At 52.9% G+C, this 24,752-nt stretch overlaps 2 protein-coding genes across 7 annotated transcripts in view; one reads left to right on the forward strand and one right to left on the reverse strand.

Annotated features, from left to right (window-relative positions):
* Positions 1-3,748: 3,748 nt before the first annotated feature.
* Positions 3,749-17,503, forward strand: LOC122386506. Its single transcript, XM_043375770.1, has 3 exons — positions 3,749-4,091; positions 9,071-9,237; positions 16,775-17,503. The coding sequence occupies exons 1-3, from the start codon at positions 3,803-3,805 to the stop codon at positions 17,240-17,242; spliced, it is 924 nt and encodes a 307-aa protein (XP_043231705.1). The 5' UTR covers positions 3,749-3,802; the 3' UTR covers positions 17,243-17,503.
* A 96-nt stretch (positions 17,504-17,599) lies between these two features.
* The window catches only part of LOC122386505 (unconventional myosin-IXAa-like), a 65,733-nt gene continuing 58,580 nt past the window's right edge, over positions 17,600-24,752 (reverse strand). For all 6 annotated transcript variants that reach the window (XM_043375764.1, XM_043375765.1, XM_043375767.1 and 3 more), the window contains 11 exons: positions 24,249-24,507; positions 23,728-23,871; positions 23,213-23,415; positions 22,780-22,985; positions 22,230-22,418; positions 21,469-21,639; positions 20,868-21,029; positions 20,361-20,600; positions 19,660-19,983; positions 18,461-18,875; positions 17,600-18,107 (listed from right to left, as the gene is read on the reverse strand). In XM_043375764.1, the coding sequence (XP_043231699.1) occupies positions 18,097-18,107; positions 18,461-18,875; positions 19,660-19,983; positions 20,361-20,600; positions 20,868-21,029; positions 21,469-21,639; positions 22,230-22,418; positions 22,780-22,985; positions 23,213-23,415; positions 23,728-23,871; positions 24,249-24,507 (2,324 nt within the window). In that variant the 3' untranslated portion in view covers positions 17,600-18,096. The remainder of the gene's footprint in view (positions 18,108-18,460; positions 18,876-19,659; positions 19,984-20,360; positions 20,601-20,867; positions 21,030-21,468; positions 21,640-22,229; positions 22,419-22,779; positions 22,986-23,212; positions 23,416-23,727; positions 23,872-24,248; positions 24,508-24,752) is intronic.

Genomic DNA, 24,752 nt, shown 5'->3' on the forward strand with positions numbered 1-24,752 from the left:
GCGGCTGCTTTTGAGTAATCTCCAAAAACACAGGGGGCCTTTTGCCCCCTCCCCCCACGGGTCGCGTGTTAAAACCCGCGCCCCGTAGGGAGGGGGCCGAAACGGCCCCCCCCGTCCTTTTCCGTCGATATCTCCTAAGCGGCTAGAGATATCGCCACCAAACTTTGAGGACCCCTCCGGGCATCAATTTTACACATTGTTACCAAAACATTTTCCAGAGGCTATGATAGGTTGGCCACAAATGACGTCAGAATGACGTCATGTTTTGCCATTTTCGACCGAAAAAAGACCTTCGCGAGAATAGCTGTCAGGCCTACAGCTTTGAAGATACAGAAAAATGAACAATACAAAAAAGGTGTAGAATTGACAGGGCTACAAAACTATTATCTCGGATTTTTAAAATTTTGGAGTTTTGACCCCCAAAAATCAAAAAAGCAATTTTTTAGATAAATTTGCCAAAAAAATCCAAAACGTTTTTTTAGTTTCGAAAAAAAGGAATATATGTGTTATAGTCAGGGGGAGACACTCGCCTTGGCCGTATATGGGCCAGAATGTCTAACGATTTCCGCCATATTGTGTATACCAAAGTCTTGAAAAGTTGATCACTGCAATCAAACTGCAAGCATGAAGCAGCAGCACTTTTGAGTAGTGTACCTCTCACTAACTGCACCTCTGCTACCGTACATGCAATTTATATTTCTGGTATACACAACATGGCGGAAATCGATAGACAAAAACAAGTCACCAATGCTCCTTCCAGTATATATTAGAGTTCAGTGGTTATAGTTTGTTCCATATCAAGCTTGCAGCTGGAGTTTCTTCGGCAGATCCAAGGCCATATGGCAGATCGCTCCTGCGCTCAAGAATTTGCGTCTTAAAATGTAAGAGCTGTATATACAGAAATCGCGCACGGCTTTCAGCAGGGCACTTCGACTGCCAAGTTGAAACGGAACAGAGTATAGTAGGTACCTACCGACTTCCATCTACATACCAAATTTCAGATCAATATCTTGTTTTTTGGCCAAGTTATAGCGAAAAAAAAAAACTGTTCAAAAATGATGACGTCAAATTTTTAAACTCAATTTTTGGCAATTCTAGACCACGTAGAGCAAAACAAAGACCACCATTAGACTCCCCGTGACGAGCCACATCGAATCGATACCCATTTTATGCAACAATATCAATTTTGAAACTTGACCTAATTTGACCTGACCTCGAACTGACCTTCACCAAAACGTGACCTAAGCTGGCCACAAAGGCTGCCTGACCCACATAATCGCATTTGTCATGTAAAATGAACCATAAAACATGTATCACACGACACTTTCATATTGTGACCCCCAACATACTGGTAGGGTAGCCTGGGGCAAGACGCCCCAGATAATTTATTTTGCTACATAACTTTTGCCCCACATCACCTGGAAGGCCAAATTTGTGCTCAATGCGTTCTTTGGACATTTTACTTTAAATTCCACCCGTCAAATTCATTCACTTATGATCGAACTCCCAGCTAGGAAGTGATTTGTGAAGCAACTGAAAATGGGGCATTTTGCCCCAACCCCAGGGCAAAACGCCCCACGGCCTGGGGCAAGAAGCCCCATACTCTAGATTAAAGATTAAACATGCTAGTTGACTAAATCTTATATGAGACCTTATATGTTAGACCTTGGGAGGCACGGCTCTAGGAAGTTAGCACATTCCATCCTGTCAGGTGTTCAGCTATGACACTATTGTATGAGCAGGTTTTTCACCTGGCTCATAAGGCCAAATAATAAATTATTGCAATGCAAATGTTAACAAAATACTTCCTTTGCCATTAATTTGCCGAGAAAAGCACATAAAATTGCATAGAAACTTACTGTTCGCCAGTTACCGAACATTAGGAAGTGGGTATTCGGAACAACACATGAGGTAAAACGCCCCATGGGGCTTTTTGCCCCGCGACCTACTGGGGCGTTTTACCCCATCACGTAGTTCGGTCAGAGAACAACGCCTTGCACTCCAGCAAGAGATAATTTAAAACGGACCAACCCATTATTATAAGCGTTAGACACTAGTTGTTCAAAATACATAAAAGTCGTTAACCTGATGTGGACAATAAAAGAACGCTATGATGCATAATCTGACTGCAAAACATAAAAATCACTCCAAAAACAAATTTTTGGCTATATCTCCCTAAAGAGTTATCACAATTTCTTTCCAGTTTGCTCATATAATGATCATATAGTACACGTTTTATAGAGGATATGATGTTTCCCCAGAACCTTGCCAGTTCCGAGAAACATCGGTGAGGCGTTTTACCTCGCCGGGGCGACTTGCCCCGGTCTACCCTACCCTAACTAAAGCCTGAAGAGAAGAAATTGATCGGTCAAAAACTCTAGCTCTGGCGTGATTGCAAACTTTTCTTAGGTAGGGTCACCAAACCGCCTCTGGTGACCTGACCTGAGGTCAGATCAACTCAAAATTTTCAGACATGTTGCGTAGAAGCCTTTTAGGAAAAGTCAGAAAATTTGAGCTTCCTAGCTCAACGCGTTTGGGAGAAATAACAAAAAAAACCTCAGGGGGGGGGCTCCTGAGGCCCCCCCCGCCAGGAATAGGGTTAACCCGCGCCCCGTAGGGCTATCGGCGGATCCTACCACCCGTAGGGGGGGGCGTTTCGGCCCCCCCTAAGATCTCGGAAATTTACCGGCCGATTTTCAAAATTCAAACGGCGTTCGATAGCCCCACCGGGGAACTACCTTGTGACCAAATTTCTTTGACCTAGGTTAAACCGATGACGTCACAGGTCAGGTCAAAGGTCGGATTTTCACCGTTCACAGGCATTTCAAGAAATGTGTTGTGAAATCGAGTAAATTGGTAAGTTATTGAAAACGATCGATAATACATTGTTCGTCAAACACATACTTCGCTATCTGAGGTCACTGATACCAGGTCAGGTCACAGAGGTCAGGTCACTGGGGGTCACCTGGGGCCTATGTGCAATTTGTATATCTCGGAATTTTGATATCGGTGACCTAAGGTCAGGTCAGTTTCGCGACCTCCCCATTATAAGTCAATGGGGGAAAAATCAACTCCCTGTTTTTACCACTAAAACGGGTCGGAATGGCCCCATATACCATACATGACTTCATATGCGATCAAACTTCACTACCTTGAGGTCTGTTTTGCTGTTGGGCAGCTGTGAGGTCATGTGACGTCATCAAAGGTCACCAAAGGTTTTTGGCCAATAACTCCGTACAGGAACAAGATACAGACGCGTGGATGGTCTCATTATGTTCAGCTCGTCAAGACGCATCGAATGATATACATGATGACCTCGAGGTCACGTGACCTGAGGTCAACCTTTGACCTTGACCTTTCGAGGTCAACATATATATATATATATATATATATTATATATATATCATTCGATGCGGATTGACGAGAGGATCACGATGATGCCCTTAGTTTGTTCCTATCTTGACAAATTCGAAAGTTATTCGAGAAAAACTCTCTCCATATCTAGCGCCGCCATTTTGACTTTTTCGACCCCTGTGACGTCATCTTTGACCTGACCTGAAAATGACCTTAGTAAAAATTGTAGATCTTGACCGTGCGTATCCGATGCCGTTTACCGTTTGTCGCTGCGATGTGTAGTTTTTGAGATCTGAAGGGGGGGCCGAATCGGCCCCCCCCCCCCCCGCCAGTTTCTTGTCCCGGCGGAGCCCGCCAGGAATAGGGTTAAATTAAGCTCCGATGTAAGTATTGTTCGGCCTTCACGCAAGTGTTCAAAATTGGGGCGGAAAACCCATTACGCCGGAGTATGATCAAGTTCAGGTTCAGGGCGATCTGCCGGTCGGTGACGGGCTGCTATAAAGCGGCGGCTCCCTCCCCGCCGTTCAGTCGGCATCGACGCTCACTCGTGCTGTTCCCGGGCGACGCGCAGTCCCTCTCGGTAAACCCCCGCGACCGGCCAGCTCGGCGGCGACAGTGTGCGACACTCGACACCCGCCGTGTGCGACACCGGACACCTACAGCTCGACACCAGGCGCCCTCGACTCTGGCCGCCGTCAGACGCTGCAGCATGCCGGACTTCACTCAGATTGCACTCGGTAAGGATGCTTCATGTGGGAATGCGTGTGCTTAGTTGTGTGCTATGTATGGAAAAGGAGGGGTAACGTCACTCCAAAATACAAGTGGAACAAGAAAACACAATGGCTACTTGGACTACCTCATAAGGAATTATAACTATGTCAAAAATTCGACAACAATTATGACAGTCATTCGAAGATTGAAGGCTTCATAGTTTCTATTTTTACGTTTATGTAGGATATCGACATCCAGTTGTAGTTCTCATAGCGCGGTTGACAAGCGCCAACTGTATAGAATAAAAATACCAAAAATGTATTATGTTTTGCTACAGTTTGGCATTTTTTAATGGTTTTTAGAGATTAATCAAAAATGTTTTATACATTAGGTAGTGTTAACCTGCGACCCGTTGGGCTATTGGTGAGCCTTACGCATCCGTTGGGGGGGGGGGGGGGTTCGGCCCCTCCTCAGATCTCGGAAAGTTACCGACCGATTTTGAAAATTCAAACGACGTTCGATGGCGTCACCAACGAACTATCTAACGACCAAGTTTTGTTGACTTAGGTGGAGCCAATGACGTCACAGGTCAGGTCAAAGGTCGCATTTTTCACCGATAACGGGCCTTCTAGAGAATGCGTAGGCTAGAGAATGCGTATAGAATGCGATAACATAACATTTAATAATAGGTATGTTATCGAAAATCATCGGTGCAACGTTGGTCGCCTAATGCATATATGCTGCTTAGGTGGTCACTTATGCCAGGTCAGGTCACAGAGGTCAGTCACAAAGGGTCACAACATGGAGCCAACTACACTAGGGTCGTGTGATGCATGTTTTATGACCAATTTTACATTTCCAATTCAATGATGTGGGTTACACGACCCTTAGGGCCGGTTTAGGTCCCGTTCTGGTGGAGGTCAGGTCAAAGTCAGGTCAAAATAAGTCAAATTTTGAAGTTAATATTTTTGCATAAAAAGGATGTCCATACGATGCAGCTCATCACGGGGACTCTAATGTTGGTCTTCGTTTTACTCTGCGTGGTCTATAACGGTTAAAAGTTGCGTCTGGAAAAATTTTACGTCATAAATTTTGATCAGTTTTTTCGCCATAGCTTTGCCAAAAATGAAGCTATCGAGCTGAAATTAGGCATGTGAATAGCAAAGCAATAGTTCTATAACATATGTTCGTTTTTTCAAAATGTTGAAAATTTTTGGTATTTTTTGGTGTTATGTCTAAAAATCACTTTTTAAAATTTTAGGGTGAAAATTTAAAATTTCCGAGATAGCAGTTTTGTAGCCCTGTTAATTCTTCACCTTTTTATGCTTAACATTTTTCTCTATCTCCTAAACTAAAGGCGTGACAGCTCTTCCCACGAAACCTTTTTAGGGTCAAAATTGGCAAAACATGCATCGACGGGGGTCTGCGCCAACTTCGCACCGACGGGGGGGGGGGGCGGATGACCGCCCCCTTGAGATCTCGAGAACGAAGCAAGATAGCGACAAGCGGTAAACGGCATCGGATACGCACGGTCAAGATCTACAATTTTTACTAAGGTCATTTTCAGGTCAGGTCAAAGATGACGTCACAGGGGTCGAAAAAGTCAAAATGGCGGCGCTAGATATGGAGAGTTTTTCTCGAATAACTTTCGAATTAGTCAAGATAGGAACAAACTAAGGGCATCATCGTGATCCTCTCGTCAATCCGCATCGAATGATATATATGTTGACCTCGAAAGGTCAAGGTCAAAGGTTGACCTCAGGTCACGTGACCTCGAGGTCATCATGTATATCATTCGATGCGTCTTGACGAGCTGAACACAATGAGACCTTCCACGCGGCTGTATCTTGTTCCTGTACGGAGTTATTGGCCAAAAACCTTTGGTGACCTTTGATGACGTCACATGACCTCACAGCTGCCCAACAGCAAAAAAGACCTCAAGGTAGTGAAGGTTGATCGTATATGAAGTCATGTATGGTATATGGGGCCATTCCAACCCGTTTTAGTGGTAAAAACAGGGAGTTGATTTTTCCCCCATTGACTTATAATGGGGAGGTCGCGAAATTGACCTGACCTTAGGTCACCGATATCAAAATTCCGAGATATACAAATTGTAGCTACTAATGACCTAATGACATCCTGCAACTTTCAAAGGCCTCCGACATTTACTGTAGCCCTGGCACGGTGACAAAGTTGCAAAAAAGTGACTTGAAGTTGGGTCATTCAAAGTGACCTGGTGACCTGACCTTAAAAGGTAGGAGGTTCAAACTTGCACACCATGTGTAAAATTGATGAAGGAATAGTCATACCAAATTTCGCGGCGCGTATTCCCGCTATTCGCGAAAAACCTCAGGGGGGGCGGATATCCGCCCCCCCCCCCCCGTCGGTGCGCGGGTTAATTCTGACGTCATTTGCGGTCAACGTATTACAGGCTTTGGAAAATATTTTAGTCACAAGGTGTATAATTTTTGCCTGGAGGGGCCCTGAAATTTTTGTGGCGATATCTGCTATACTTTGGGAGATACCGACTGAAAGGAGAGGGGGGCCGTTTCGACCCCCCAAAGGGGCGCGAGTTAAAAGCTTACTTTTTACTTTTTTAGTTAAAACAGCCTTCGAACATGGTGAATCGTTTAACATCACTATTTTAGCTGCACATCAAAATACGCCTCGATGTGCTGGATCCGAAGAGTTCCATTACAAAAACTGAATCGCTGCAAAGCAGTAGCGGCGGAACACCTTCAATTAAGGGGGGGGGGGGGGGCACTTCCAACTTTCGGTCCCATTCTTTCCATGCAACGCCCATAGGGCTAATGTTAAAATGCCCAAATCAAAGGGGGCACGATGCCCCGGTGCCCTCCCCGTTCCGCCGCCCATGCTGCAAAGTGCTAAAGAACTGTTAAAAACTGGTTGTATGTAACTCCTACCTATCGTTTAGCAAAACGAAACAGTTATTGATGCAGAAAAGACATTTAACTCGCGCCGTGCTGGGGGGCGCTCTTACGGCACGCCCCCCTCAGGTTTTTCGCAAATAGCTTAAAAACGGCGGCGCGCAGCGCCGCACACCTGTTCATATATCATTTCCGCACATGCTCAGAACCGATTCATTCAAGGTCAGGTCACCACACTCACCAGGTCACGTCAAGTGGCGTTACTCAGAAAAAGTTCAAAGGCTCGCTTTAGCCACACCGACTGAACGATCACTTTCAAACTTTCAGCGATTGATATGAGTAACAGAATGTATAAAATGTATATCTCGGATTTTTTATGTGAGCTAAGGTCAGGTGAATTTTGCGACTATCCATTAAAAATCGATGGGAGAAAATTGAAATGCACCTTTTTTGGACGAATGTCGTTCAAAACGCTCTCAAACATCGGTTTGCACGTAAAGGCCTGGCTACACTATGCGTTTTCTGCGTGCGTTTTTTGCGAGTTTGCGTGATCTGCGGAATATCGTTCTAGAAAGAAACGACATTACGTTTTTGTTAGATGTTTTTCATATACCTAAACTTTTAATTAACATAAACGTTTTATTAACTTTAATATAAATATTAAAGAAGTTAAATTAATAATAACATTTTTCTATAACGATATTACGCAAAACACGCAAACTCGCAAAAACACGCACGCAGAAAACGCATATACCTACTGTAGCCATGACACACTGAATCGGAAGAGATGTTCCGACCTGAGCCCACCGCGCAAGTGCCCACTCTGACCTGCTCCGTTGGCCACTGAATATGGCTCCGGCCGCCCTGTTAGACCCCTATAGGTAATCACACCCGCCCGGTTCATCGCCAGTGGTGCTGGTCGCTCTGCCCGACCCGCTCTGAGCTACTGTCCGACCCACTCGGAGCTACTCTGTTGGTCGGCACTCGGCACTCGGCAGTAGCCGTTTTCACAACGGGCTATCCGGCGAGTGCTCCTAATTTGACCAAATCTGCACCTAATCTCTTTTACAGCAAATATCCTGATTTTATGAATTTATTTCAGTGTTTTAATCGATAATACTCTCTGATAATATGACAAAGCAGGGATAGGTATAAGCAATTAGTGCAGCCCTAGCTGACAGCTACTAAGAGACACACTGAAACTAATTTGACCAAATCTGCACCTAATCTGCACCAAATGTGCACCAAATGTGTACCAGATGGCCGTCGTGAAAACGGCTAGTACAGCTAGTGTCAGACCCCCTCTGAGCTGTACTGATGACCGGCAGTGATTCAGGCCGCCCTGCTGCCCCTCTCTGACCTGCCCCGTTGACCGGCAGTGATTCTGGCCGCCCGTCCCTGCTGCCCCTCTCCGACCTGCCTCCGACCTGCCCCGTAACAGGGCGGCCAGAAGCACTGCCGGCCAACGCGTTGGCCGGCAGTGCTTCTGGCCGCCCTGTTAGGTCCCTGCTGCCCCTCTCTGACCTGCCCCGTCGACCGGCAGTGCTTCTGGCCGCCCTGTTAGGTCCCTGCTGCCCCTCTGTGACCTGCCCCGTCGGCCGGCAGTGCTTCTTGTTCTGGCCGCCCTGTTAGGTCCCTGCTGCCCCTCTGTGACCTCTCTGCCCCGTCGGTCGGCAGTGCTGCTGGCCGCCCTGTTAGGTCCCTGCTGCCCCTCTCTGACCTGCCCCGTCGACCGGCAGTGCTTCTGGTCCCCCTGTTAGGTCTCTGCTGCCCCTCTCTGACCTGCCCCGTCGGCCGGCAGTGCTGCTGGCCGCCCTGTTAGGTCCCTGCTGCCCCTCTCTGACCTGCCCCGTCGGCCGCCAGTGCTTCTGGCCGCCCTGTTAGGTCCCTGCTGCCCCTCTCTGACCTGCCCCGTCGACCGGCAGTGCTGCTGGTCCCCCTGTTAGGTCTCTGCTGCCCCTCTCTGACCTGCCCCGTCGGCCGGCAGTGCTGCTGGCCGCCCTGTTAGGTCCCTGCTGCCCCTCTCTGACCTGCTCTGTTGGTCGGCAGTGCTTCTGGCCGCCCTCAGTTAGGTCCCTGCTGCCCCTCTGTGACCTCTCTGCTCTGTTGACCGGCAGTGCTTCTGGCCGCCCTGTCGGTGGCCGGCGCCGAGCGGCTAGAGGACGCCGTCCAGGGCGTCCCCGGACAGGACTACCCGATCTTCGCCGAGGTGCCCGACACCGGCTTCAGCTGCGACGGCAGGATCAACGGCGGATACTACTCGGACCCGGCCGCCCAGTGTCAGGTCAGTTAGATATGGGAGGTCAGTGTCAGGTCAGTGTCAGGTCAGTGTCAGGTCACTGGTCAGTCAGACGTGAAGGCCAGTGTCAGGTCCAGTGGCGCAGCCAGGATTTCGTTTCGGGGGGGGGGGGGTCATCGCCTCCAAAGCGGGCCCCCTAGTGTGCGGGCCCCCACCCATTTTTCAGAATCTTTCCATATTTCATACGCATTCTGCTGAGCGGGCCCCCTTTACCTACACGATAACCCTGAGCGAGTTTGAATCGGAAAATTTTGATAGAACAATAGCTCGGTAATCACCCGGTGTTCAATTTCTACGCGAATTGACCATGACAGAAATATGTTACTATGAGGTAAGAATTCGTATCTTTCGAGGCCGAAATGTGCCCCTTCCGCAATATGCATAGCATATATGCAAACGGAGCTGTAGCCTGCTTCTATCGGACAAGATTTAAGTAGTTCCATATGCCTGTCCTAAGTCATCTATTGGCTGCTGTAGAAGATTGTGCGTTTATCCTTCTTCATTACGTAAATTCGATCACAAGAAGTTTTAAACCTCGCCGGCACAGAGGGGAGGGGATGATGCAACCCCCTAAGCAGGGATGCGGAGCCGTGGAAATTTCAGACGGCTCCGGCTCCGGCTCCGGCTCCGGAGAAAAAAAAAATCGGCTCCGGCTCCGGGTGAAATGTCATGGCGGCTCCGGCTCCGGCTCCGGCTCCGAGTAAAATGATCCGGCTTCGGCGGCTCCGGCTCCGGCTTCTACTCAGTACATCCCCTATGCGATCAAATAAATACGGGTGGAAGAAAAAAGGCGATGGGATTGGTACACGTTGCTTCTGTATTTGTATAACAGGGCTATTTTGAATACCACATTGTTTTACGCCTTGTACTGTCAAACCGAACTAGGTAAATAATTGTTTCCTCCTTAAGAAAAGGAGCCGGAGTCGCCCCCTTTTTGACGGCTCCGGCTCCGGCTCCGGCTCCGGGCTATATTGTTTCACGGCTTCGGCTCCGGCTCCGGCTCCGGGCAAAATATGCCGGCTCCGGCGGCTCCGGCTCCGGCTCCGGCTCCGCATCCCTGCCCCTAAGGGTTTTCACGAATAACTTGCGTAAAAAACGGCCGATCGCGACAACACTTTCACTACCCTCGCGTTGATCAGTTTTACACCTACCCTAGAAATTGCATGACCCTGACTCAAATGACCTTTCACCTGTGATCTAATTTCCGAGACCATGTTTGGCCAGAATCGCGATTCGGCGTATGCCGACTCGCATTAGCCGCGCGTTTGCAGTCTTTTCGTGGTTTCAAGCGTTCAAACATGTGAGTTGATGCTGCTCCCATGCATTAGAGTGGGTGTCAAGGTCACCTAAAGGTCAGGTCAAGTCATTGACCTATGACCTCGGTACTTTTTCAAATTATACATATGTCTAGGCTAGTTTTTGGAGCTGAATTCGAATTTAGCAACCATTTGAACATTCACGAAGTAGTTTTGGTGCCTTCGTAACATGTTACGAAGCTGCTAGAGGCGGCTGACACGTAGGTACTACAAATACCCGGCAGGACCCCTACTGGTTGACCTGACCTGACCTGACCCGACCTGACCTGCATTTAGCATAAAGACATCATCTGTGATCAAAACTAACATGATAACTATTCGTGATCAGCACCCCGAAAAACCCTATAGCACCCACACTTCACGACGTTCTAACAGGTCCCGATTTTCCCGATTTTTGGGTCATTGACCTGACCTGGAAGGTCAACCAATGACCAAGAACCTTAAAATTGAGTATCAACGGCTTACTCTCGTCACGGGCAACACGTTCGTTTTTTTCCGCGAAGCTCTAGCTCGATCATGGGCCAAACGCGGGGGGGGGGTCGTACCGTACCACCCTCCCAGTTGTGCCCTCGAAGGACGCAAAATGGCTGGAATGGCTTGTGCCGGCGAGGGTTAACGCGCTCATATGGGACATGTATTGCCTTGGGCCGGGTTTGTTGTGGTGTGGTGATGTGGTGACGTAGATTCTGTCTGCTATCGAGGTCCCGGCATGGTGTTACTTAGCGCGGGGTACAGGCCAGACCGTTGCGCCTAGTGCGCTGAAATTTTCGCGATTTATAGATCAAGAATGGGCAACGTACCTTTGAGGGTCTCAGCTCGATCGGATCGATAGCGAGCACATGGCGCGTGATTAAAAAGTGCAAATTCGCGTCATAGACTTTACAATACATGTATGAATCGGCTTGCAAAATCGTGCGAAAATGGCTAAATTTGCCCGACACTGGCCCGGTCCCCGTGCAGTATCTCGGTAACCGTGGGCCCGATGGGGAACACAGTATCGTCTAGAGAATCGAACGGGCTATCGAATGGTGTGCGGTGCAGGGATGGCACGCGCCACGTGCACCCGTGAGGGCAATTATGCTGGAAAATTGACGTTTCGGACAGATTTGGGACTTTATGCTATTTTCGGGTGACTGTTTGACGGAGCGGGTTCTAACAACGCCTGTTGGCAAAAGAAATGCACAGCCTCGCATGGAAAAATTGTGAAAAGCTAATTGATCAAAAACAAGGTGGAACAAATCGCTGGAGAAAATGATATTTGTTAATGACTTAATTACACGGGTTTTACTGCATAACCTGGTACGTTTGACAGTTAAAAATGGCATAGTTGGAAAGAGCATTCAATTTTGTCCAAAATCCAACCATCGCTTTTGCATGACGAGCAGCAGTATTCTTAAAAATATAAATGTTTCAAACCTCTACATAGTAACTCATCGATGGCTTTCATTTTTCAATAACCTACGTCAACCTATGTTATAATACACTTGGCATGTTCTATAGTAGATCGCATTGTTATCAGACACGAGCACCTCGATGCGATGGATATTTTTTTCCCAAACCAAAATGCCTAGCCGTCAAAAAGCAATCGACCGAAATGGATACATAACCCACGGACACAAGACCAACCAAACGCCCACCGATCGAAAATACCCCTTATTCGCGTTGCGGAGCAAGCGGGTCACCCTAGCGGGCCCCATTCAACCGGGGACCCGGGCCCTATCCACACGGGGGCGCGGGCCCTATCCACATGGGGGCCCGGGCCACGTTCACCTGGGGCACCGGGCCCCGTCCACCAGGCGACCCGGGTCCCATCAATCCGGGGGCCCGGGCCCCGTTCTCCCGGGGGCCACCCGGGGGTCCGGACCCCGTCCACCCGGGGCCCGGGGCCCGTTCTCCCGGTAGCCCAGGCCCGTTCTCCGGGAGGCCCGGGCCCGTTCTCCCGGGGCCCGGACCCATTCACGGGGGCCCGGGCCCCATCCAACCGGGGTTCCGGGCCCCGTCCACCAGGGGCCCGTTCTCCCGGGGCCCCGGACCCATCCACGGGGGGCCCGGGCCCGTTCTCCCAGGGGCCCGGGCCTGTTCTCCCGGGGGCGCGGAGCCCATCCAACCGGGGGTCCGGGCCCCGTCCACCCGGGGTCCGGACCCCGTCCACCCGGGGCCCGGGGCCCGTTCTCCCGGGGCCCCGGACCCATCCACGGGGGGCCCGGGCCCATTCACACAGGGGGCCCGGACCCGTTCTCCCAGGGGCCCGGGCCAGTTCTCCCGGGGGCCCGGGCCCGTTCTCCGGGAGGCCCGGGCCCGTTCTCCCGGGGGCCCGGACCCATCCACGGGGGCCCGGGCCCATCCATCCAGGGGGTCCGGGCCCGTTCTCCCAGGGGCCCGAGCCAGTTCTCCCGGGGGCCCGGGCCCCATCCAACCGAGGGTCCGGGCCCCGTCCACCCGGGGCCCGGGGCCCGTTCTCCCGGGGGCCCGGACCCATCCACGGGGGGCCCGGGCCCCATCCACCCAGGGGACCCGGGCCCCATCCACCCAGGGGGCCCGGGCCACTTCTCTCGTCCGGTTAGATTAGGACCTCTCTCCTCCCTCCCTCTCTCTCTCTCTCTCTCTCTCTCTCTCTCTCTCTCTCTCTCTCTCTCTCTCTCTCTCTCTCTCTCTCTCTCTCTCTCTCTCTCTCTCTCTCTCTCTCTTTCTCTCGAGCGGGCCCCTGACAGAAATTTCGGGGGGGTCAGCTGACCCTCTGACCCCCCCCCCTGGCTGCGCCACTGGTCAGGTCAGTCAGATGGGGTGACGAGACTTTTAGATATTCATTATGCTACTGCATGCCAAGGAGAAGGTGTCCTAACCGTCCTTAATCCATATTTGTATCGGAAAACTTAATTAAACCTTTACACCAGCACCCAAACTGCGTCAGTTTTAAAAGATATTATCGATATTTTAATATAAACATAACTCAAGAGTCTGGCTGTATTGACTACCCTATAATGGATCAATTCTAGTAGATCATATCAGCTCTCATACGCCAGAGTCGATCGGCTATCAAACCGTTATAACCGTCGTCAATATAAACGGCGAGAAAATATTTGAAGGAACAATCGTATCAGCGAGTACCTTTACCAAGGCCGTTTACCACTCCCACGCACAGTTGCCTGTAATTTCGAATCGGGCCGATCCGCCCGGATGGGTATCTCTGCCAATGACAGCTCCAGAGCGCCCCACCCACCGATCACAAGCCCTCCCCCGTCGTCCCCAATCGAGCGTGTGACGTCACCCCGCCGTTACGTGACGCGTGTCGCACACGTGGGGCACTTTCGATTTCGCGCGTCGGCGCGTGGACCGTCGGCCGACGGGGCTGCGTCGGTGGCCATCTGTCGGTGGATGACGCCGGGTGACGCCGGCGGCAGTGTCGTTACGTCAGAGGATGACGCGAGTGGACTAACGAGTCCAGGGAGAGACAGACGGCACGGCGACAGGTGTCCGGGACACCGCGGGGCACCGGGCCGACAAACGGGCGGACAGACGGACAGACGGGCGGACGGGCGGACAGACGGACGGACGGACGGACGGAGGGATATTGAGAGCGGGTTGGCCGTGCTTGTTCCAGTGCCATGCACTTTACAGTTTACTTCATTGTTTTATATGAGATAATCATTCCGTGATTGCTAATTTTTGGATTCGAGTAAACGATACCAGATGTTATAAGAGCCAGGCATGCCTGCATTTTATGACAACTGATATTGTTTACTTGAATCCAAAAATTAGCAATCACGCAATGATTGTCGTTCCAAAAACTGTGATACGGGCGTGACGTCTATTTTCAGTATTTCCATTGAGCGGTAATCGCCACGCACTTTGTATGTGGATCGCTCTTAAATGTAAATACAATACAATACAATACAACGTTGTGAAATATCTAATGGAGCCCCACACCTGATGGGAACGGATGGAGGGGGGGGGGGGAGCGGCCGCGGGACACAGGACCACCATACGCTCCGGTCACCGCGCCGGCGCAGGGCCTGTGTTCACCGTTCCGGCCGGCCCGGCACGCTGCTGACAGGGACGCCCTGTTCCGGCTGACCCGGCACAATACGATAGAGGCGGCAGTTTTCCGAGCCATCTGAGCGTGTTCGGTTCTCAGCGCAATGCCGCGTCACTCGGACACGGCCGATAGCCAGTCACCCATCGCAGCTCGCTCCGATTACAGGACGGCACTGGAACGCGCAATCGGAAAATTATCCCTCACCCCCCACCCACCCACACTGGCGAATAGGGCGAATGCCACTGTTTTGTCCCATTTACACTATTTTGGGTATTGTGTGTGTCAATCTCCTGAAAGTGGTTCATTAGAAAATTGCTAAACTCCCGCTTCGGCTCGCATCAATAGCGCCGCGGTAAATGTCTGGATGAAATCCGAAAAAAAATAAACGTCATAAACCTCATTCGCTTCACTATATCAAGGCCCTCACTACATAAGGAGATTGACATAAAAAACAGATTGCGCTCAATCATGAACGGTAGGTCGATACTAACAGAGTATCTTTCCTTCTCACAATCATAATTCAGCACCCTTCAAACCTGCAGCTAGCAGCTGTCGTTGGTCACGTGACGGCTCCACTCGCCTCCAACCCCGGTCATATGACGTAACTGATGCCGTTCTCTCTGGCACCCATCACCGTGCTGGGAGAGACGGGTATAAATGCTCCGCCCGGCCGGCAGATGTTCGGACACTGCTCGAACGGCCGAGAGAAGAACTAAAGGCACCCGACGCTGTCAGTGAACCAGCTGATACCGTTTTATTGGGACATCACTGCTTGTAAAGGCCGGACCGGGGCGGAGTAGCAAATCTGGATCAAGAAAGAATGATAGCCTGAGCCTGTCGATATTTCGGCTTTCAAGTGACGGATAGGTATATCTGTCTCAGTCAGCTGCTAGCTAATTGCTAGCTGAAGCGTAAACCGAATGGACACAGTAATCGGTGTTATCTGTCGATGCTTGCGTCATCTTTTTTATTTAATGCGTCCAATGGTATAATGCGTCCAATGAACTGATCGCGCCACCTGTTGGCCACTCTGTCGCTGTGATGAAGACGCGCCTTGCGGTACAGTATCATGACAGGCGCAAACCTTCACCGCCATCTATTGGCAGAATAAGTAACTACATTCAGGTGATGTCATCCGTGGGAAGATGCCTACGTCTCGTCTTAAGTATTTACAATTGCAAGCGCCACAGAGCGGCGAGTAGGTACCTACTATAAATTCGGCGAGCTTCGATGCTATATATTCGAAACAATATTGTGCCGTTTTCTAAATAAGCTAGTAGTTAGGTACTTTCGTCCTTTTCATCTTTTAAATCGTGGGATTTTACACTAACCTGAACCCAAGGCTGAGGAAGCGTGATTCTAAGACATAGGTACAGGGGTGCTAATCATAATCAAAGATTGATATACACCAGTATACTGGTGTTTATCGTCTTATAAGACGATAAACACCATTAAACACCATTATCGTCTTATAAGACGTGTTTATCGTCTTATAAGACGATAAACACGTCTTATAGGCCGCCTTTTTGGGGTGACAAACGGCGAGCGAGAGTCCTGCGCGTCGGCTAATGGGACGTGGTATTTCCAACTGACTTATCACCTTTCCGTGCTTCTATCCTCAGTCAGGATACTGAAATCCTTCTCCTCCACGCCGCAACCCCCCTCCGGGCTGGACAGGCAGCTTTATCTCATGCGTCCCTTGGAGCGGCACCGCTGCTCCTGAGGGAGCGCACCCCGTAGCCGGGTGCAGTGAGTGCCTTGGGGCTGGGTGGCCTGTCCTCTGGACGGGCTCAGCCCCGGCGACTCACTAGGGTGCCTGCCCAGACCAATATCTCCCCCTAATTCCTATCATCCTTCCGGCTCTGCAATGGTCTTGTCGACCGAAAGGGCCTAACCCAACAAAACAAACAAACTGACTTATGCAGTGTGCACGGCACTCTACTAGTCGGTCTGAGGTAGTGTGCCAAACTTGGGCACAATCGGCCTATAAGTGTCCATACGCGAGAAAACCGGCATGCTGTTAAAAAACCAAACAGCGCTCCGACCTGCGATGTCACTAAGCCTCTAGCTTGGCATCTAGCCACACCCCGACAGAGCTTGCGAAGAGCCTGACAGACCTTGACCAAAGCCGCCTCTGATATAATCCGCTAACACGTCCCCTATTTCACAGGCATTCCACGTGTGCAGCAACAACATCCGCTACTCGTTCCTGTGTCCGAACGGCACGCTGTTCAGCCAGCTGTACTTTGTGTGCGACTGGTGGTACAACTTCGACTGCGGCACGGCCGAGCAGCTGTACGTGCTCAACGAACAGCTGTTCACCGACCAAGAGTTCGACGGCAGCCAGCTGGCCGCCAGTCTGGGTATCGTGGTCGGCGGGCCGCCGCAGGCCGCCGGCGGCACCGTGGTGGCCTCCGGCGTGCGCGGCGTCTCGTCCAGCGCCGGCGGCACCGTCATCAACGGCAACGGCTTCGGAAACTCGCAGACCACCGTCTTCGGAGGAAACGGCAACGGCAACGGCGGCTTCATCAACGGAAACGGGAACGGAGGGTTCATCAACGGTAACGGCAACGGTAACGGGTTCAACGGCAACGGCGTGCACACGGGCTACGGTGCGCCGGGAAACGGGAAGAAATGAGGGGACCGTAGGAGTGGTGGTGTGGCGGCAGGTCTTTCAGCACAGTAGTGGGCGCGGGGGCAGCTTCTGGTAGCAGCTGGCTCTGGGTTGTGTAATTGTAGTGCTCGATGCGAGAAATCATGTGGAAACCCTCACAAAATCACTTCAGCCGCTTTTGCTCGTTAGGCAGGCGGCTGTTAAGCGTTTAGTGTCTAGTGTTCAACTGAGCTGAAGTTCAGCGCCCCTGGAACTGCAATAAATGAGTTGTAGCTCACAACCACTTGTTAACTGTGTGTTTACTGGAAGCCATGCCCCCACCGATTATCAGTTCGAGCCAAATCCATTCAGACATTCCACCGCTCGCCAAAACGCAGTCGGTCCATCTCAACAGTACATTGGTTCATCAGACAGGTAACACGAGGCGCGGACACAGTCAGCGGCATATCACATCCATCACACCCAACAAGGTCAGTCAATACGACGCGTAAAATACCCAAACGCTGAGGCGCCGCGCCGCCGCGGCACGGCTGAGTATTCCACTGGGAAACGAGCGGCACCGGGCCGCGGCTCCGGGCGCCGGCCGGCCGGCAAAGGTGATACAAACCACACGACCGTCCGCGGCGCCAGCGCGCCCGGCCGACCGCCGGCCGGCAGGAGCATTGTGTTGAGCATTGAAAGCGATGAAGAGTGGAATGCCTCAGACGGTCGATACGAGCAGGGCCGCGGGACAGCCGGCGCGCCGCGCGCGCGCGCGAGAGTACATATATGTACAACTAGCGCACTCGTTGACTAGCATGTGGGGCCGGCGCCGATTGGCGCAGCGTCGCGTGACGTCACGGCACGGGCCGGTCGGTGATTGGCCAGTCGGCCGTCGGTCAGACCCATTCTGTCGGAGGGGGAAGAAAGTCAGTGGCGGTACGGGACAGATGAGGCAGTGCCTCCAGCAACAAAACACTGATGAATACTTTTTATAGGGAATCGGAACAAACTAATATGACTAAAATCTTCACACAATTTGCTTTCATGGAAATGGGTGATACATAAACTAATAATAACCCGCAAGCATATTTGTAGCAATGCTTCCTTTACTTTACGAAAGAATAATACATTAGAAACCATTGGAGCGAAACATAGAACAAGAAAAAAAAAACTCGGGAGCCCGCACCATCTCGCCCGGCTTCATTGTTCAAATGGCACCCTCCGCACTATGAGCTGCGACTGTGTGCCTGTGAGACGCACCTTGCGGCGGCGGCGCGCCGGTGGCCGGAGTGCCGGCCGGCGTGCTGGCCGGGGTGGAGGCCGGCGTGCCGGCGCCGCTGTCGGCCGGAGACGCCGCCGACGCCGCCGACAGATCGTCCTGCGAGCCGGCGCGCGAGTCGGGCCCCAGCAGCTCGTCCTCGGAGGCCGAGAGCGCGCCGCCGGCCGCCAGCCGCGGCAGCGCCGACGCCAGCCGGCGCTGCTCGTGGCGCAGCTCGCGCAGGTAGTGCTCCAGCTCGGCGGCCTGCTCGCTCTCGGGCCGCAGTCGGGTCTGCGCGCGACGGCACGCGTCCTCCAGGGTGACAATTTCGGCCAGAGTGGTGCGCAGTCGCGCCAGCCGCTCGCAGATCATCAGCTCGACGCACTGGGTCTGAGCGGCGATATCGTGCAGCGAGTCCTACAGACACAGAACAGTCAGTGACACGGGCCGGCAGACAATACCGCGGCAAACGCAGACTATATGGCGGCAACTACACACCACTGGCAGCGCTGTTAAGAAGCTAGTCAAACGTTGCACTTGGGTGGTTATTGATAAAACAAAACAACGAATAACCAGGTACACTGAAACATGTCACAAATAGGGCACCAATAATTACGCAATGATCACCGACGCGCGACCCCCTATACAATACAACCGATTGTCCCCTCCCCATTCTATTCTATTTCTATGCCATTCGTACGATATCCAATAACACTGCAGAGCACACACCTCACGAGTACTTCTCCAAGCACACACGTTCTCCTCTCGTCCCCGACAGCCTACAGCCCTCCTTCCTTCTCCGTCAAGTACCCCCTTTCCCCACCGCTGTGTACCCACCTGAGCGGCCACAGCGGCAGCTGGACTTACCCCTCCTCTCCCCCCGCCACTCTACCCACCTGAGCGGCCATGGCGCAGTCCGTGCGCAGGCTGTTCCCCCCTCCTCTCTCTCTCTCCCCCGCCACTCTACCCACCTGAGCGGCCATGGCGCGGTCCGTGCGCAGGATGAACCCTCTCCTCTCTCCCTCCCCCGCCACTCCACCTACCTGGGCGGCCATGGCGCGGTCCATGCGCAGGATGTTCCCCCTCCTCCCCTCTCTCTCTCCCCCGCCACTCTACCCACCTGAGCGGCCATGGCGCGGTCCGTGCGCAGGCTGTTCCCCCTCCTCCCCTCTCTCTCTCTCTCTCCAGCCACTCTACCCACCTGAGCGGCCATGGCGCGGTCCGTGCGCAGAATGCAGGGCGCGAACACGATGGCCAGCGCGTTGGGGCTCATGCGGTTGTCGTGCTCCTGTCTCGCCACCTGGGCCAGGTGGAAGAGCAGCCGCTCGAGCAGCTGGTAGTTGGCCGCCGGCAGCTGCTCGATGATGGCGAACACCGTCTGCGACTGGTCCTGACGGTCGCGGATGCTCACCGCCCGCAGAAAGTCGTCGTACAGCGCGAACGTCAGCAGCGGCTCGGGCAGCTCGCGCAGGAACGCCTTCACCGTGGCGGCCAGCACGTGCACGGGCACCTCCTCCAGGTCCACCTGAGGACCGCAGGGGGGGGGGGGGCGTCAGCTGGCGGCCAGCACGTGCACGGGCACCTCCTCCAGGTACACCTGAGGACCGCAGGGGGGGGGGGGGGAGGTTAGGTGGCGGCCAGCACGTGCATGGGCACCTCCTCCAGGTCCACCTGAGGACCGCAGGAGAAGAGTGCCGGGTCAGACGGGGCCTCGGAGTGTTGAAAGGAGCACATACAATGACAATGGCACTCACACTCAGTTCATAGTAACGGGGACGTCCGTTGCATTGTTTACATACCACTAGCTATAGCGCTCACGTTTTCATCGGCATCTACGATATAATTCTAATGATCCGTGTGGTGAGTGGTAACCTAACCTACTGAGCACACCGAGTCACCGACCTCGTCCAGGTGCTCCTCCAGCTCGTCACGCAGGTGTTTGACGCGCCGGCTGACGCCCGACTTTCTGTACAGGCCCTCGGTGTAGAGGCCGCGCAGCTCCAGCGTACTGATGAGCTTCTCCAGCACGGCCGGCACCCGGCCGTCCGTCATCAGCAGTGGCAGCGGCACGCCGAACACGCGCCGGTCGGGCGGCGCGCACTGGGCCGCCGCCGCCGCCTCGCGCGTGCAGTTGATCACCACCTGAGACCAGGGGCGAGGCGGTCAGAGAGGACGGTCAGAGGGGACGGAGCAGCCGCGGTGAGAGGGAGAGGGATGGACAACCTCACCCATCTGATAATAAAATAACGCAAAAAAAAAACTATGAATTTAAACTACCGGCTCCGGTTCTCCTTTCAACATTAACTCCAGAAAAATTGCAGCGTCTTTGTCCGAATCACGCGGCCCGACATGGCCGCGTCTCGACTGAACAGCTCCCTAAGAGTCTGCCAGAGCGAGCGGCAGTCGTACCTTGCACTGGCAGCGTTTGTGACAGGTGAGCTTGCAGTTTTGGCACACGTAGCCCTTCTCCATGAGCCACATGAACGAGGAGCAGATCTCGCACGCAGTAGGGATGTTGATCACCATCGAGAGGAAACTGTGGCCCAGCATCTGAACCGGCTCCTCCTCCCGCTGAAAACGCAGATACAGATACACATTACACAAACAGATACATACGAATGGAGACTAGCCGAGTATCTGGACAGCTCCTCCTCCCGCTGAGAACGCAGATACAGAATAGATACAGATACACAAACAGACAAAGGCAGTCATACTCGCATTAGACACGCATCTGCGGCCGCACCGACCACGGGGGCAATGGAGCCCAGGATGACACTAAACATAATTTAGTCAAAATGTACCGCCCTGTTCATTATCGGGAATTGAAAACGTGTAAAAACAGCCTGTTGACTTATCAACTGACCGTCGTAAAGCCGCCTTCAAGTCCTCATGTTCTAAAGTAACTATATGAAAACATATCTTTCGGTAGGAGTCAATAATATGATACCTTTCACCTCAGTCAGCTGGTCGTGCTACCACCTTGCGATCTGCCCACCCCTCCACGGCGTACCTTTTCCTTTTTCTTTTTGGCCTGTCGCCGGTTGCGTTTGTGTTTCTTGGCGCGCGGCTTGTCATCCAGTGTGAGCAGGAACTCGTCGAGGTAGCCGCGGAACGCGTTGACGCCCATGGTGGCCGGAAACTCTGCGCTCTCGCGCTGGTCGCCGATCACCGACGCCATTATCTGAGGGACCGCGGGGCGGGGGACGGTTAGACCGGTCTGAGCAGAGCCACCGGCACCAGCTGCTGAAGTGTAACGAGCGTGGGGCAATCACAGTGACATCGATAGACAGATGTGGACCGTGAAGTGAGACAGTTCATTTCAACACAACCAGATGCTAGTGACGAAATGAACATGACATTACGACACGGTCTATTTAATTAAACGTATCATGCAACAATAAAAAGAAGGACTTAATTATTGTCAACAATGAGCTGCTACATTTCTGTCATTCTTTCGTCACAAATAAAGCACGAAACAGTCGATAGTTACAAAACAAACCACGATGAACCGACAATCAACAATCGATATTGGGAAGCCGACACTTCCCGCACATGACTGTACCCAGCTTTTAAACATCACTCAGTTCACAAACCGTCACTTCTAAAGCAGTTACCAAAAAAAAAAAAAAAAATCCTCTCGTCCCCTCTCCTTATAGCGTTACCAGACGCCTAGGACCCCTTTCACCGCCGTAGCCCAGGGGCGAGAGACAAAGATACTCCCGGCACTCTCCGCTCCTGGCACTCAGCTGCGGGCGCACGCGCGTCACTCACGCTGGTGAATGTGTCGATGAGGTCGCGGTACTTGATGCCGAGCGGTAGGGCGCCGTCGCCGCGCTGCGACAGTCCGTGCTGGGTGAGTAGCGTCATGCGGAACTGTTTGAGCGCCTTCTGGAACACACGGTCGGCCGACGAGACAACCTTCTTCGAGTCGCCGCCCGACCGGCTGTCCAGCTCGGCGATCTGACGGGGGAGGAAGGGGGGAATGAGAAAGAGAAGAGGGCTTCAGAAGGGAGGCGTCTACTGAAAATACACAGCAAAATATGGCAGACTCAACTATCATTTGAACTAACGAAAGTGTAGGTCATGTTAATATGTTTCCCCTCTGTCAATCGAAGCAATGTAGCTACCAAGTCAAATGTGTAGTAAATTATCAATGCGACTCTACGCACCGCCACTCTGTTGCCACTATACGTGGATGGTGGCCCTGAGAGTCATCCATATCGCTCCCACCAGCAGCTGATCTGCCCGCGGACTCCTCCCCGCCACAGCTGACTCCGAGCCTCGCCACTCCTACCTAGCAGCTGGAGAGCACCTCACCCACCTTGTTGAAGATGAACTCCTCGAGCTGTTTGACCTCGGCGGCGTCCGAGATGACCTTATCCTCTCGGTCGGTAAACTCGGAGGTGCCGTGCATCTTCCATCGACCAGCCTTCTTTTTCCGGCCGTCCATCTCGAGGCCCTGTTCGCGGTCGCAGAGGCAGTTGGCCGCCGCTTGTACACACTTGGGGTGGAAGTAATGTTTACAAACTGCCGGACAGAGCACACAGGCCGCGGTCAGAGACGGTCAGGTGGCTGAGACAAGAGGGGATACATAGACGGTGGATTTCCAGAATCGATCGATTATTGAGTAAGACAGAATCATTTAAGACAGCTGTCCTTCACAACATTTTTTAGCGTTTTCGATAATGTTGAGGGTTGGAAGCTCCTCGAGGAGAAAAAAAAAGCAGATCACTTCACTAAGCTCGTCAACTCACATGAACACTTGTAGCCCTGCACAAAGAGCGAGGTGAAGGGCTTCTGGCACTGGAGGCACGTCTCTGTCTTGGGCACTTTGGTGGCGCGCTGGAAGTGGTGCGTGCTGGCCTTGGCGTCCCGGTCGGCCGACGCGCTGCGCTGGTGGGCCAGCCGCGCGCGCAGCCGGTCCTCCTCCGAGCGGGGCGTCTCCACGTTATACGACCTGGGGAGACGTATGAGAGGGAGGTGACCAGGGCGTGGGGACACGGCCGGAGGCTGGGCGAAACTGGCCGCCACAACAGATAAAACGCTAGTGAAAACGTGTTAAAAATACAATGAAAAAATTCCCTTGCAATAACGTTAGCTGACATCGCGACATTGAGCTAATTAGGGACAGATTACCACTCAACATTTCAGCGCCCGAAACCAATGCGATCTCACAAAGTTGACTCCACATGGTCAGTGCCTGTCGTATCCGGTCCGTCCGCGTCTGATCTGCGGTCCAATCCCGCCCCGGTCCCGTTCCGACTCCTACCTGATGGAGGAGCGCCGCCGCTGCTCCTCCTCCGACACGCCCGATGAGGTCGAGTCCATCTTCTCCAGCCGCCGGTAGGGAGCCGGGTAGCTGCACACGCTGTCCCGCCGCGGGTCCAGCACCGCCGGGTGCTCCGACGCGCCGCTGAGGGAAGACAGAGCAGGGTACAGTGAGGTAGGGCAGCGCAGGGTGCTCCGACGCGTCGCCGGGGGAGACGCACGACACGGAATGAAGTGGGGCAGCACACCACAGCGGGGTGTAATAGATCACACGGAGAGCGTCACAGCCTAAATCAATAATTCAGGTTGTTCGGCACACACACATCAAAATCAGTCAAAACAATGTTCTGGTTACAAATCAACATACAGCCTGATCGAACGACTAAAGAATACACTGAATGCCGTCTTCTTCTCCACCCGGCCTGCCGGTTCCCCCCCATCTTTCTCTCCTCCCTGCCCTCCCTCCCCCACATCTCCTACTCTCTCTGCCCCGCTCGTCTCTCCCCTGCCCCTCGGACTCACCCGCCGCGCGCCAGCTCGCGCTGCGCGATGATCCGCCGCCGGTCCTCCCGGCGCTGCTCGCGGGTGCGCGCCTCGTCGGCGCTGTGCGCGCTCGTCAGGCTGGCCAGGGAGTTCAGTGTCGAAACAGACGGCGTGGTGGAGCGTGACGACGAGCCCAGTGTCAGCGTACCCTCCGTGTCCGAGTCGTCGCTGTCCGGGGTCGCCGGACCGCCGCCCCCGCCTCCGCCGCCGCCGCCGCCCGGGGGCTTCTTGGCGCCCACTGCCGAAAAGGGAGGGCGGGGAGGGGTCGGTGAGAGGTGGAAGGGCACAGCGCCGGTCATGGTTTTAAATAGATGTGAAAGTCTGACTTACAGAAGCAGTATCATGGAAACTAATATCTTTACCGACAGAAATTACAATATTTTGAGATATTGGGCGTCTCAGCTGCAACTGCCATCAGCGCTCCTTTATCCTCCGAAGACACGAGTCGAAACAAAAGCGTACACAAGAAATCATAATGTAGGC

Source organism: Amphibalanus amphitrite, unplaced genomic scaffold (assembly GCF_019059575.1).
Source record: "Amphibalanus amphitrite isolate SeventyFive unplaced genomic scaffold, NRLGWU_Aamphi_draft 000254F_arrow, whole genome shotgun sequence".
In the NCBI taxonomy this organism is placed as follows: Eukaryota; Metazoa; Arthropoda; class Thecostraca; order Balanomorpha; family Balanidae; genus Amphibalanus; species Amphibalanus amphitrite.